We start from the raw sequence: 14,960 nt of genomic DNA on the forward strand, positions 1-14,960 counted from the left end.
CACAGATTAAAACATTCTTTTTAAATTTGAAAACTCCTTATGCGTCTACAAATTCAACAGTAGATAGATCTGCACTAAAAATCAAAAGCTAAAAGCATCGACTTGGGACATTTGCTCAAATCTATCAGTGATAACAAAACACGAGAGGGTGTGGGCTAGTTCTTTATCTCAATTCATTCAAGCAGCCTACAAGAAAAGGAGGCACTCAAACACAACAGCGCTCCCATTCAAACACACACACAGTTCGGCAGCTTTCAGATCAAAAAGGACCCACATTAAACAATTTACCTGTGTTGATCCCGGGAACTGGAATGTATCGGGAAACTAAAGCAGCCTGAAGTTGTGAATAATAATTTTGTCAACTAGAAGAACATATAAGGTGAGTTTGTCAAATTTAACATCTTTTTTTTTTCTTGCTTGTGTAAGTCATGATTCTAAATTATTTCTATTACTTGGTTACTCCAACTCAATGCTCTTGCAACTGATTGTGGATTCAATTATAAATGAAGAGTGATGGTTTTACAACAACCTGAAAAGAAGATGGGCTTTATAGAGAATTTCCATTGTGATTTAGGTTACTCCACATCATGATGATGAGCAACAAGTGGAAAGTCTTGCTGCCGGTGTCTGTGGTCCTCACCCTCACAGGCCTAACGCAAAGCTTCCAACCACTCTTTGTGTCTGATGGAAATTCAAGCACTCACCGCGACATTACCCAAAGGGCAGTTCTTCGAAAGACTGCTGAAGTCTGTAAAGACATGGCTGTGGCGGCTGGAAGGGACTTTGTTTTAACTGTAAAATAAGCGACACACTTATTTAGTCTCACATAATCGTTTCCCAAATAGCTTTTGACTTTTTTTTGGTATTTTCAGATTGATGACACTCTCTCAGTTGAGCAAGTACAGGAGGCATGTTCATTTTCAGACAATTCCACCTCACTTCTGTCCAGTGTCTTGTTCCATATTTCCATTGCCAATATATACTTCAGCAATGCCAACGTGGATTTAGTATCTGCGCTGAGTGATGAGCACCATTTTGATGGTGAGACGTTCCAAAAAGGGAGAGACCTAATCACACAAGGTACACAAAACCATTTGTTGAGTTGGTGATCCTTCTATGCGTTTTTTTTTTTCCCCTGTTATATTGCTTCACCTGCTGAGATGAAATGAGATACATCATTGGTCCTGGTCGGTGAACCGCACCAACCAAAATATTTAGAGCATGTTCAGAAAAGAAAAACATTTATATCGCATTGCTTCAACTGCGTAATAAGATGAGATAAAATATTTATTTGTCCCACACGGGGAAGTTCCAACGTCAATGGTACTGGTTTGTGAAGTGCACCAACCAAAATATGAAGACCATGTTCAAGAAAGGAAACATCATTTGTCTTACTTCGCTTCACCAACGAAGATGAAATCTGTTTTTATTTGTCCCACAAGGGAAAATTACAGTATGCTAGAAGAACATCATTGGTACTGGTTGGTGCACTTAGACAATGACAGTAGATAGAAGCGATAACAGTGGTGAACGTAAAGTAGCGTAAGGGGATTGTGGCTATGTTGTGCTTCATTTTTGTTGTTGTATCGCATGTGCAGGTATGTCTGCTGTAAAGGCCAGTGTAAAACTGGAGAACTTCAACGCTGCGCGCTGGACTCTCGGTCGTGTATGTCACACACTACAGGTGAGTTAAAGGATAGTTCTGGAGGCGTGATGTAAGTGATGCCGCATATAATGAGGATCAGTTATGATGTTGTATGTTTGCAGGACTTCTACAGCCACAGTAACTGGGTGGAGTTAGGGAATACATTTCCTTACAATGCCCTGATCAAACCTGACCAAACTATTGTGAATGTGGCCGGTAGGATGTTGTTCATATTTATAAGGAATGCTTTCCATAGCAACTGCTGCTCTGTTTCGATGGGGTGTATAGCTTCAGTAAAACACAACAAAAGGAACACCTTATCATGTCATACGACTACCCTAGGATGGTTTGTTTTTAAAACCGGTCCTGATACAATGAGGCTCTTGTAGCATACTTGGGGCCAGTTATATGGGGTAAGGTTGACTGGTGTGGCACCACCCCTCTGGAGTTGGGTACAAATATAAAATATAAATAAAACAAATGAACCCAAAATAGAAGATGGGTATATATTGTAATTTGGACATTTATTGAAACAAGATCAACAGTGGATGATAAAATATTTGTTTTCAAAGTTTTTAATTACCCCGCCATCCATTTTGTTTATTGGCGATAGAAAGATAAACTGGTCCGTTTTGTAACCAATGCTTCACATATCTTGCGTACTACATATGCTTGATTAGCCCAATACAATAATAAATAGGCTTCCAAAAAGCTTGTCTTTTAAACATTGGGTATTGAATCACGATCCAATTTTTCCTGACCCAATTTTCTTGTAGGAATAAATATTTCAACATGTAGAAACTGCACAGGAGACAATTGTGATGACAACATTTTGCCTGACGTACTGAACCAAGGACTTCTTACTTCAGGATACTTCAGCCTCATATCGCCAGACAAGCCAGATGGTAACTGCGAGAAATTGTATATTTGTTGTACGAATGATTTGCAGATTTGAAAGATCAATTAGACTTATTGGATCACTTTGCATCCTAACACAACACATGATGGGAGTTCTTGGGCACAAAAAAAAAAACAGATACAGATGAAACTGAGCCAATTGAAATGTGTTTGAATGAATCCAAAACAGCGCCACTAAAATAAAACCTCCAAAAATGTATATCAGATCACAGTCGACGTATTCCTTTCGAGTCAATGCAATCATATCGTAACCCTGATAATCTGTATGGAGACCAATCCTAACATTGCACGCCAGGACAGTCCCACCGGTTGCGATCTTGTGGGTGGTAAAAGGATAAACCCTCGGCCCACTGATAACGTGATGGAGAGGGTGCCCAGACCATCGAGCATATCCTCCTAGAATGTGAATCGGAACACCCTGGAACGGTTGGCTGTTTGCCGTGACAAGCTATGATGATCATCCAAATGAATGATACATTCTGGGGTGGTACACAATCCATTGTATTCCTTTGTGCTCCAAGGTAAATGCAGCCATGGAGGTTCTTTTGACCAAACAAGTAAACGTGACCCAATTGGGGGCATCAATAAAGACACAACTGAGTCCAGCCATGGTTCACTTCACCAAGAAGCAGCAAATTTGGCCTTGAATGCCACTATGGAGCTTCTGGAGGACATCAGAACAGCTGTAGGAGACAAGAACTTCACACGGTAAATAAAATGAACATCTTGGAGCATTCTTAATCCCGAGGTGCAACTGGTCAAGGTGAAGAAGACATGCAGTCAATATGGTTTGTCTTTCAAATTCTTGCAGACTGATGGGCCTCTCCCAGTCCTCTGCACTGTGTTTTGTCATCGACACGACAGGCAGCATGAGCGATGACATAGCGGAAGCTAAAAGAATTTCCTTTGACATCATTGACAGTAAGAGGGGAACCCAAGAGGAGCCTTCGGCCTATATATTGGTTCCGTTCAATGATCCAGGTAGGAAGCAAGCACTCATACCAAGTGTATTCATGCTTTCAACTCTCCTATACTTGTTGTAGAGAACACACCCTACTGTAACGAATAATATGATATTATTTTATCATTTGCAGGATTTGGACCTTTGCTGTTGACGACCGATGCAGACAAATTCAAAGAAAGCATCAATGGGCTGACAGCCAGTGGCGGTGGAGACATTCCAGAGTTGTGCTTGTCTGGACTGCAGGTGTTTAGAAGCGCAGTGAACCCTTTCTCAGAAGATACAATTTCCAATTTAGATACTAATTTACTAAATCTGGATTAAACTAATTGACTTTGTGTCTGTTTTGGGAAATTTAAGAGAACAGAATGGTGTTAAGTCACACAGATAACCAAGTACTATTAGTGCAACAGATGATTCAGAATTAAACTCTGCAAATTTACTTTTTATTCAGGTCATTGGCTACATTTTGACTATTCTGTTTTCGTTTGACAGCTTGCCCTTACTGCTGCTCCATCCTCGTCTGAGATATTTGTCTTCACTGATGCTCCAGCAAAAGATGCTTTTCTGGAAAGCACCATCATTGCTCTTATAGAAAGCACAAAGTCTGAAGTGAGTCCATTTTACATCTTAAAATGTCAAAACATTGCAAGGTTTGAGTTATATTAGGGCCAAATTAGTGCCCGTCAAATTATCATCACTATATGAACCAACCAAATGGTTTTTTTTTTTCCGTATGGTTTGTGCGCTCTTGAATTTCCAGGTTACTTTCATGTTGACGGATGTCTTGTCCAGTCGACGCAAAAGAACACTGAATCAAGCTGATGCCGAACTGTACCGTAATATTGCCCGGGCCTCTGGAGGTCAGGCCATTGAGGTCAGCAAGGCAGACCTTGGTCTAGCTACAAGTGTCATAAGGGATTCCTCATCGAGTGCCTTGGTCAGTGAAAATCAAAGGAGGGAAGCGAGGGAAAACTGTGCAAGATTTTTAAAAATTCTCTACACTGTCTTTTTCAGGTTACGGTCTTTCAAATTGTGATTAAGCCTGGAAAGCCTGATAATTTTACATTTACTGTTGATAGCTTGCTACAAAACATTACTATTTACATCACAGGAACTCCTTCTCTCTTCTTCTATCTGACCAGCCCCACAGGTATTTTAGTTTGCCTAGTCCATATTTTTCTTTCTACTAAATACTTGCCAAAAACACACTTTATGCATATATATATTTGTTTTTTATTATTCTGTTCCTACCCTTGCAGGTGTTTCTCAGAACTCCAGTGATTCTAGTGGTCCTTTAGCATCTTTGAGCTTGGCTGGTAACCTACGGCGACTGGCCCTGAACAATGGCAGTGAATCAGGAGTGTGGAAAATCAATGTAGACTCTAATGACCCCTACTCAGTTAAGGTCACAGGTCAGTTAATTTAACTTAAAGAGGCAGGTAAATTGATGTTTTGACCATTGTCAATTTTGGCCATTCTTGACACTAGGACAAAGTTCAATGAACTTCATCTACAATCTTGTGGAAGCCCGTGAAGTAATCCATGGAGATTTCTTTCTAAAGGAGGGGCGTCCTATTACAGGTGAAGATCATATCATACTTTTTGACCTCCACATGCTTTATCCATGTCCCCAGTTATGTCTTTATTTTGCTCATGTAAAATTGTATAAATGACTGAATGTCTTTCTTGTGTAAACTTTCAGGTGGTAATGCCACCCTCTTGGTCACAGTGACAGGAAGTGACAGTGTAATGATTCCAGAGGTTACCTTGTATGACAGCTCAGGGCCAACGGAAGTCACCGGGACCTCAGAGGCATGTTGGATAACATACTTAAACGCAGATAACTGAATTCATTAATAACAAAGTGAACATGCCGTTGCTATAATTTCAAAGCTAAATACTTGATATTACCCGCAAAATTTGTTTGGTTTGTTTAATATAACAGCATAGTATACCAAAACATAAGTCACCAACTTCAGTACTTTGTTTGATACAGGCTTCAATAATTACTACTTCAGGTATTTACTCTGCTTTTATAACATTAGCCTTGTCCTTTTTGCTACAGTCATTAGGACGGTCAAACTTCCTAGTGACATTTAATGAGATTCCAGCTGGTGATTTTGTGGTTCGGTTGGAAGGAGAAGAAAGCAACTCATCAACAAGGGCAACTCCATCCAGGTTCTTGAGGCAGGCCCCCACTCAGCTTCGGACTTCCAGCATTTCTGTAACGGTGAGCTCAAACACCCTCAGTTCTCTATCAAAGGAAGACATTTGCCCTCAAGGATGATAATTTTAATAACAGCATCTGTTTTTCAGATGTACAGAAGTTGCTTTATCAATCCTGCAGTTTGTTTTTGCCCTTAGTGTATTCTAGACAAGGAACAAATCATCTGGTCCAAGACTGTCAAGGAGAAATGGAATCAGTACCTGTCAGGATCAGAATGGAGCAGGGCGATCAAATGCTGCTTGGACCAGGGTTTAATGAAGGGAAAAAGGAGTTGGAAGGGAGAATGAAGGGGAACAGACAACAGACAAACTGACATAACCTAACAAAACAATAACGGGACTGACCGACAGACTGGCTAACAGAAACAGAACTGACAAAGACAGGAGACAGGAGACAAGAAACAAGAACGATCCAACAGGGAGGGACACGGACACAGGACTTAAATACGAGACAGTTAATGAGAGGCAGGTGACTGTGATTAGTACATAGATTATGAGTAGACACAGGAAGGGAGGGGTGAGTACACAGACCCGGACAGAAACCATGACAACCTACACATAATAAAACAACCAGGGACGAGTCGTGACAGTACCTTATGAACTTGCTTTGATGCAGCTGTAAGAAAACAATAATCCAACTTTGATCCACTCAAACTGGTAAATCAGACAGTTGGGTTTGATCAGAATAATTGACTAATTGCAATTTAAGTGATTCAAAACTGTGAACATGCACTTCAAATGGCTGTTCTCCTTTTTTAGGCTCAAGCCAACATCACCAGCATAGAACCAGGCTCGACAGTGTCCATTCCTTTCAATGTCACCAAAACAACTGGTGGAGTCGTTAACGAGAACGCAACTGGGACATTTGCCGTGCGTGCTACCAATGACCGCAGCTTTACCTCCACATCGCCCAGTTCTGTCACCATAGAAACAGACAGCGGCGGGAAAGCAAATGGCACCGTGACCTTGACCGTTCCCGACAGTGTGGCATCGGGGAATGATGTAACGCTTACGATTGAGGCGGAGGACGAAGCTTCGAGTGATATAAACTATGTTGTCCTTAGATTTTCAGTTGCTGCTGCGGTAAGAGAAAAGCACTAAAGGTTTTTCATCATTATATCAGACCCCGGATAAGCGGTAGAAGATAGATGGATTACATCAGACTTACATTTTATCATACTGCCACTTCACTATCTGCCTTCAGGTGACTGATGTTAGCAGTCCAGTGTGCCAAGAGGTCAGTACATCCCCCAACTGTTCCTCTTCCTCATCGCTCTGTGACTCCTCCCAGTGGGAGTTTGTGGCCAACGTGACCGACGGTGTAAATGGAACGGGTATTGATAGGATCACCATCAGTGAAGGGAACGGCACCCTCAACACAACCCAAGTGGTCAGGCCAGGGGGCGAGAACATCACCGTGATCTCTTACCAGGCCTCCTGCTGTGCAGACAGAGTTGAGCTGTCTGTTGTGGACAATGTAGGAAATGTTGGAGTTTGTGTGGGCCAGGTGAGACAGTCCACCACAGTTGCTCCTATGACTACAACTATTAATGGGACTACAATTATTGTGACCACCACGCCCAACAGAGGGCGCACCTTGAGCACAACACTTTGGGTCTGGACAACAATTGTGGCACTCCCACTTTGGAAATGAAAGAGATGCATTGAATTCTATTGATTGCAGCACATTATTGAGAGACTGTGATTATATATCATGTCATCAAATCTAAATATAGGCGCTTGGATGAGAATTGTGATTTTTCTAAGGTTTATATACTCATTCTAAACATTATGTTTATTGTATGTGGTCAGGGATATTTTAAGAGTATTATGGAATTTTTGTATGATTCAGTCAAATCATTATTATGGGGTTACAGCAGTGCTCTCTCATCTAACCACATTTGGTACACAACAGAAAAATAACGTGATGATAATGCTTAATTAACAGTATGTTTAATAGCGTGGCAACAGTTAATTAAACATGGAGAAAATAAAAATCATTTTGGGGCTGTACTGATGTGGTTTGAATTATGTCCTAGTACCATTCATACTTGTCACTTGGTTAGCCAAAGTCACTCTCGGATGCAGTGTGGAAAACTGTATTTACAAAGTGCACATATAGTGAAAGACAACAAAACCAATTTCCACAAAACTATAAGAAAAGGGGAACAATAAAGTACCAAAAAAAAAAGGAACCGCAGTACACACTATGAAATAGCCCAATGACATGTTCATTGTCATGGACAAGGGTTACATAATTGATGCAAAAGCAAACTGATTTGCTTGTATATATTACATCAATGTACCAGAGCAAACCAGAGCAGTGCAAAAATGACTTGACTTGACTTGACCAGCAAACAATGAACCCACAAAGACAGAACAAAACCAGGAAACATAATACAAGCAATTGATGAGACAACAAGAAACATCTAGACAAGACACAAGTTGCAAAGGGATCTGATTGGAAGATACAAGGGACCGGGCTGGTGAAAACAATGATATAACCAACAAACATAGACAGAAAGATCTCACAGGAAACAAGAACTAAACCTCATCAAAGCCAAATCAACAAAACCACAGATCATGAGCGAGGAAGACATTTCTTTAGAATAGGCGAAATACGGCACTGTCCTCTCATCAGTGTCCAGTCAGCATGTCTTTGTTTTTATAAGAAAAAAAAAATCCCCCACTCATTATTAAGATTGTTATTGTTCTCCACCATTTCTGGGCATACCCAATCAAATGTGCGCAAAGGCTCACAAGCATGCATACAAAGTGAGATAGCAAAGAAAACACAGCGCACTATCTACCTACCTGGAATGTACTCATACAGCGACTGAAGCGTTCCAAGTTCTGACTGAACTAATGGACAAGTGAGACATAAAAAGGTGAGACTCTTTGTATTTAGTTTGGGTACTTAAAGCAAGGTTATTTCATAAATTCTGATTTTTGCTTGGGATCACACATTTCATACTTAAAAGGCAGCATGCAGTGTTTCACAAAAATAATTCCAATTCCAATTGTTTCCTCTTGCCTGGTTTAATCTGTTGTAGTGATTTGAGAAAAAGACAGGTTCCTTTGTGATTTCAGTTTCTTCTCATCCATCATCATGAGCACCAAGTTGTCCCTTCTGCGGCTGCTGGCCATGGTCATCATGCTCATAGTTCTAACTCAAAGCTTCCAACCACTCTCTATACTTAACGGGAAGTCCACCTCGCACCGTGAAATCACCATAAGGGCAGTGCTCCGAAAGACAGCCGAGGTCTGTCGAGACATTGCTGCAGCAGCGGGACGGGAATTCAGTCTGACTGTAAGAATTTAGGCTTGGACGTTTTTTCAATGATGTGTTTGTCTACTTTATGTTTCTCATTGTTTGGGAGGTGATCCACACTCCTGCACAATGCAAGGTATGAAGAAGCGCAATTTATAACAATATTTGGAGTATTATTAGTGTCGTTGGTGCATTACATCATGTTGGTGCATTACATCATGGGGCTGCTCTGTTCTGGCTGAGTTTTGGATCCTTGATGTTGTCATTTGCTATGGTCCGTTAATTTGTCACAGGGTTGCTGTCTTTCAGTATTTAAAATTGGGTTAAAGGAAACGTCATCAGAAGGGTTTCTCCCATGACTCTTTGTTTGGCGCACTACAACAGTGGGCAGTTCTTTGTTATTACTTTGTTTATGCCAGTCTTCTTCTGCCAGCCTTCTGTTGGGTAATTTTAGGGGATATTTTTTATAGATATTTTCTGTCTTTTTAATTGTTTATTCTATATTTTTTAGATTCTTATTTATTTTATATTTTTTATAACTTTATATTTTATATGACTCAGACAATGCTCTTCACGTCACGTCATGTTCATAGTTTACTGCATCACTTTCTCCTCGATGAAAGTCCCAAACACACAAACAAACAAACAAACAAACAAACAACCCAGAATGTTGCAGAGTAGATTAAAGTACAACTTAAATCGTGTACATTGAATTCAGGGCTGGATTCTCTGGTTCACCACTTCAGGTCAAAATTGCTGCATCTTGATTGTTGTGTTGGTACAAGTCTCATTCAGCATGGGTGGGAATTTGGCAGAATTTGCTGCATTGTGCATCATATGTAGATGGGTGAAATAAAATTGTCCCCTGCTGTAACTCAACCTCAGTTTTGAGTCACCAAAACTCCCAAATGCAATTCTAACCATCAATTCCTTTCCCTTCAGATTGATGACAGTCTAACAGCGGAACGAGTGCACAAGGAATGCTCCTCCTCAACCAACTCCTCAATCCTGTCAAGTATCTTTTTTTCTGCTTCCATTGCATCGATTTACTTGAACAATGCAAATGTGGATTTAGCGTATGCACTCAGTGGCGAGCATCATTTTGATAACGAGGCCTTCCAGAAAGGACGAGACTTGATCACACAAGGTACAGGACTCCTTGTTGTCTCTTCAGTTCACAGTGTTGGATGTCTTTTTGTGTACTGTATACTGTATATGATATCATTTTTTTTTACGGGCTTATGGGGGAAATACTAGGATCTTATTGAACTCTGCCTGACAACAAGATACATCGTCAGTTCTGTTGATCAAGTCAAGTCAAGTTTATTTGTATAGCCCCTTAAAAACTTTTATTTCATTGGGTTTGTCCCATGTTATTTAGTCAGATACATATTTTTATTTCCACTACTAATTGTCTTCCGGTTGAATTGTTTTGATTAGGTATGTCTGCTGTGAAGGCTAGCGTCAAACAGGCACATTTTATCGCAGGCCGCAAAACACTTGGACAACTATGTCACACTCTGCAGGTGATTTCAAAGATGATTGATGTTATTGACATTGGTTAAATATACATCGTGATGACATTTTGAAGATGAAATGAAACTAATAAGTATTGTATGGCCTTTGTAAATTGTGATATTGTTTATTCCTAGGACTTCTATAGCCACAGCAACTGGGTGGAACTGGGGAACACGGATCCTTACAATGCTCTAATCAAACCTGACCAACTGTTTGAGAATCTGGCAGGTAGGTTGCCAGATTTATTCACAACATGGCATTTGATTCACAACAAGATTTTACTTGGAATGCATGTTAGGTACAAGTTTCCCCAAATTAGTTTTAGAAACTTAATAGGGAATGTCTAAGATGTGATTATGCTGATCATTGTCATACATTGAGTGCAGGCCCAAATGAGCCCACGTGCAGAAACTGTGCAGGAGAGAATTGTGACAACAACCTTTTGCCTAATGTGCTGAAAAAAAGGCTACTCACCTCTGGCTACTTCAATGTCTTCTCCTCGAAAAAGCCTCAAGGTAACTCATAGTGTCTTTTGACAATGTTTCATCTGAACTTTGAAGGGGCTAAAATTGGATTGGGTTGGACTGACACTAGTAATGTCATGAAAGATGAACCATTTTGATATTTTGTCCCGAGTACCTTTGTCTATTTTGTGTCAGACGAACCACTATCGCTGGCATCGGGCGTGGGACTCAAATGTTATAACATCTGGGGTTAACTTGACTTTGTGCTCCAAGGCAAATGCAGCCATGGGGGTTTTTTAGACCTGACGAGCAAGCAGGGGCCAATGGGAGGCATTAATAAGGATGGCATTGGATCCAGTCATGGCTCACGTCACAGTCAAGCAGCCAATTTGGCTGTGACTGCTACTATGGATCTTCTGGAGGACATCAGACTAGCTGTAGGAGACGAGAACTTCCTTCGGTAAGGGACTTTAGAAAAGAATTGTTGGGTCCAAGCTGACACTGATCAGGATGGAGACAAGTTCCATGGGTTGTCTTCTTTGCATTCCTGCAGGCTTATGGGTCTCTCCCAGTCCTCCGTGCTGAGTTTTGTTATCGACACAACAGGGAATACGAGAGACGGCTTAGCCCAAGCTAAGACACTTGCTTTTAATATTATCGACAGCAGGAGAGGAACTCTGCAGGAGCCACCAGCCTACACATTGGTTTCTTTCAATGATCCAGGGATGCAGGGCGCACACACACATTTCACAGAGTTGTCATGGATTAGATACAGTGATCCCTGGACTTGCAAGTGCGTCAATTCACACATTTTGGCGTTACAAGCTATTACTTGGTAGATTTATTGGTTGTGTGTGTTTTTTTGCGCACCTAAAATTTGAGTTGTGTAAAAAGGAAAGGAGAGCAACTGTAGCCAATGCAGTTTCAGTCAATGTAGAGTGGTGCAAATAGATAATAAACGGGCATTCAATTGCTTCCGGCAGGTTTTGGACCCCTGATAGCAACAGCAGATGCAGACAGGTTCAAAGAAAAGATCAACGCCCTGATTGCCGATGGAGGAGGTGACAACCCAGAGCTCAGCTTGTCTAGACTGCAGGTATTTACTCTCACGCTAATGTCCATTTCTGTTTGGAACATAATTAACTAAATGCAATGATGTATTTTTAACCTCAAAGTGCATTTCTTTTGACTTTGAAAATTAAGATAAAATTTAGATTTTTGTCATGTTTTTTTTTTTTTTTTTTGCCTTAAGCTTGCCCTGACTGCGGCTCCGCCCTCATCTGAGATATTTGTCTTCACTAATACTGTAGCAAAAGATGCACACTTGAAAAACACAATTTCTGCCCTCATTGAGATCACAAAGTCTGTAGTAAGTGTTTTTCATCCTTCTTGCTCCCAAAGTGCCATCAAGGTCACGGGTTTGATTTAAAAAATGTTCATTAAATTAATAAAAACAAATTATATCAAATAAACTTGATGTGTTTTCTCTTGCTTTTTTAGGTGACATTCCTGCTGACAGATGTCCTACCCCATAAGCGCAAAAGAAGTCTTCGGGATGTATTGCCTCGAGTTTTGAGCCAAGCAGATGCTCAGCTCTACCATGACCTGGCACAAGCTTCTGGAGGTCAGGCCATTAAGGTCAGCAGGACAGATTTTGCTCTGGCCACAAGTGTTATAAAGGAGTCTTCGGCCAGTGCTACGGTAATATAAGAGCAAAGGATACATCCAGAATAATATAGCACAGCGTGTGTACTGTACATCTAACATATGTGAATGTCTCTTTTAGGTGATAGTTTTTCAAGGAATGAGAAATCCAGGAAGGCCTGCTCATTTTATGTTTAATGTTGACGGCTCACTGACAAACAAAACTATCTACGTCACAGGGACCTCATCTCTCGATTTTAATCTCATCAGCCCAACAGGTATTTATAGTAAACATCAGCCATGTTGTTTTTATATGAAGAACTTGCCACTCCTTCATTGTAGGTGTATCTCAGAGCTCTAGTGAGTTAAGTGGCCCACTGGCTTCTTTGAGCATGGCAGGTAACCTACGGCGACTGAGTCTCAACAATAACACTGAAACAGGACTGTGGCGAATTTCTGTAGACTCCAATGACCCCTACTCAGTTAAGGTCACAGGTCAGTAATCAAGTCTAATTTAAAGAGGCAGGTACAGTAAATTGTCTTATAAATGTGTTTTGTCAACGCTAACATCAGGTCAAAGCCCAGTTAATTTCATCTACAACCTTGTTGAAGCCAATAAAGGACTCCATGCAGATCTTTTTCTAAAGGAAGGACGTCCTCTTGCAGGTCAGATATGAATTTCACCCTCATACTCATTTCCCTCGGTCATCATCCCTCTATGCCCTCTTATATTATGTTCAGGTTATTGCAAAAAAATGGCATTTATCTGTCCTGTGCAAAATTTCAGGTCAAAATGCCACCCTATTGGTCACAGTGACAGGAAATGACAATATACATGTCACAGAGGTCACGTTGTGTGACAGCTCAAGCCCAACAGAGGTCAACGGAATATTGCAGGCATGTTTGATGCATCGGAATTCTCATCAACCAAATCCTCTAATCGATGCATTATATACAGAGAAGTAGATAGTAGTAAATAGATAATGTATAATGTGATTTTTTTTTTTTTTTTACCTCAACCTTTCGCAACAGTCCTTAGGAGGTTCCAACTTCTTGGTGACATTTATTGAACCTCCAAGGGGTAATTTTGTTGTTCGGCTGAGAGGAGAAGACACCAGATTATCCTCAAACTCAACTGCAAGATGGTTCCTGAGGCAAGCCTCCACTCAGATTAGAACTTCAAGCATCTATGTGACTGTGAGAAACTCCTTCAGATATATACCAAAGAATAGCATTTACCTCACATTAGATCTTCAAAATGATCATAATTCAAAGTGCTTGAAGTATCGACGGCCTCCACGGGTCCTGAGACCGTAAAATAAGACTGGTACCAATACCTGGTATCAATTTAGTATGGGCCTTTAGTTGGTTTGGATGGATGATAGCATTCACACTAACCCTAACCCAACAAACACTCCAAATTGCACTCTTTTCCTCTTCTCCAGGCTCAAGCCAATGGCACCAATATAGAAGCAGGCTCGACCACCTCCATCCGTTTCAATGTCACCACTGCCAGTGGAATTGGGTCATTCATGGTCCGTGCCACCAATGACCGCGGATATAACACCACATCACCCAACTGTGTCACCTTAGAAACTTATAGTGGAGGGAACGCCAACGGCATTGTGACCCTCACTGCTCCTGACGGTGCAGCATCGGGAACAGAAGTGATGCTTAAAATTGAGGTGGAAGATGCAGCTGCCACTGATATCAACTATGTTATACTTAGGTTTTCAGTTACTGATAAGGTAAGAGAAAAGCAATAAAGTTGATTTAGGGTGTGATAAACAGTGTTTGTCTTTTTTTTTTTTTTTTGAAACCTTGACATCAATTCTCATTAGTATCAAACTGGCTACAAATGAATCAGTCCCACTGTCGTGAAGCAAATTTAACGGCACACATTCGCTGCCGAATGTGACTCATGGAGTCTCAGACACAAAGATACCGTGAGCTATTATAAATGTGTTTTACAACCAGTGGACGCAAAACATACAAGCCACATACAACAAGCCAATACATTTTGATGCTCGGCCATCCTGTAATGACCTTAATGCTGGAATGAACACAAAGCGGAATGCACTCCTTTGAGTCCCTGAGAGCTCAAAGTTTGGGGCTGTTCCAAAGGGGACTGAAAATGTAATCTATTAAAAAATATATACTTATGAGCTTTTAAACCGCTATTTTTTTTTTTCATCCCAACTGTTTTTTTAAACAGTTGTCAATTGTAACCACTTTTTTTATTTTTTGTTTTAAATCTCTGTAGCATGGAGATTTATTTGAAATGTAAAGTGTATTACAAATAAATATATT

At 40.6% G+C, this 14,960-nt stretch overlaps 2 protein-coding genes across 2 annotated transcripts; both read left to right on the forward strand.

The window, feature by feature from the left end:
* The first annotated feature begins 300 nt into the window (after positions 1-300).
* LOC147056869 (von Willebrand factor A domain-containing protein 7-like) lies at positions 301-7,754 on the forward strand. The gene is made up of 18 exons (XM_085912027.1): positions 301-379; positions 575-794; positions 873-1,080; positions 1,599-1,684; positions 1,768-1,861; positions 2,422-2,550; positions 3,085-3,271; positions 3,375-3,544; positions 3,658-3,770; positions 4,020-4,136; positions 4,288-4,464; positions 4,542-4,677; positions 4,787-4,939; positions 5,016-5,108; positions 5,230-5,339; positions 5,593-5,757; positions 6,513-6,836; positions 6,958-7,754. Exons 2-18 carry the CDS (start codon positions 588-590, stop codon positions 7,405-7,407), a joined length of 2,919 nt encoding a protein of 972 aa, XP_085768153.1. The 5' UTR covers positions 301-379; positions 575-587; the 3' UTR covers positions 7,408-7,754.
* Positions 7,755-8,862: 1,108 nt separating this feature from the next.
* Positions 8,863-14,416, forward strand: LOC147056870 (von Willebrand factor A domain-containing protein 7-like). Its single transcript, XM_085911604.1, has 16 exons — positions 8,863-9,063; positions 9,967-10,171; positions 10,465-10,550; positions 10,677-10,770; positions 10,929-11,057; positions 11,280-11,466; positions 11,560-11,738; positions 11,990-12,102; positions 12,259-12,375; positions 12,507-12,707; positions 12,793-12,928; positions 12,993-13,145; positions 13,224-13,316; positions 13,438-13,547; positions 13,683-13,847; positions 14,096-14,416. Exons 1-16 carry the CDS (start codon positions 8,863-8,865, stop codon positions 14,414-14,416), a joined length of 2,490 nt encoding a protein of 829 aa, XP_085767730.1.
* Positions 14,417-14,960: the final 544 nt, after the last annotated feature.

This window comes from Syngnathus leptorhynchus, chromosome 5 (genome assembly GCF_054491065.1).
Source record: "Syngnathus leptorhynchus isolate UIUO chromosome 5, UIUO_Slep, whole genome shotgun sequence".
Lineage (NCBI taxonomy): Eukaryota > Metazoa > Chordata > Actinopteri > Syngnathiformes > Syngnathidae > Syngnathus > Syngnathus leptorhynchus.

Coding starts and splice junctions, on each gene's coding strand:
- LOC147056870 (XM_085911604.1), top strand. CDS start 8,863: ATGAGCACCAAGTTGTCCCTTCTGCGGCTGCTGGCCATGGTCATCATG. Junction 10,551..10,676: donor AACTATGTCACACTCTGCAG/GTGATTTCAAAG, acceptor GTTTATTCCTAG/GACTTCTATAGCCACAGCAA. Junction 12,708..12,792: donor AGTCTTCGGCCAGTGCTACG/GTAATATAAGAG, acceptor TGTCTCTTTTAG/GTGATAGTTTTTCAAGGAAT.
- LOC147056869 (XM_085912027.1), top strand. CDS start 588: ATGATGATGAGCAACAAGTGGAAAGTCTTGCTGCCGGTGTCTGTGGTC. Junction 795..872: donor GAAGGGACTTTGTTTTAACT/GTAAAATAAGCG, acceptor TGGTATTTTCAG/ATTGATGACACTCTCTCAGT. Junction 6,837..6,957: donor GATTTTCAGTTGCTGCTGCG/GTAAGAGAAAAG, acceptor ATCTGCCTTCAG/GTGACTGATGTTAGCAGTCC.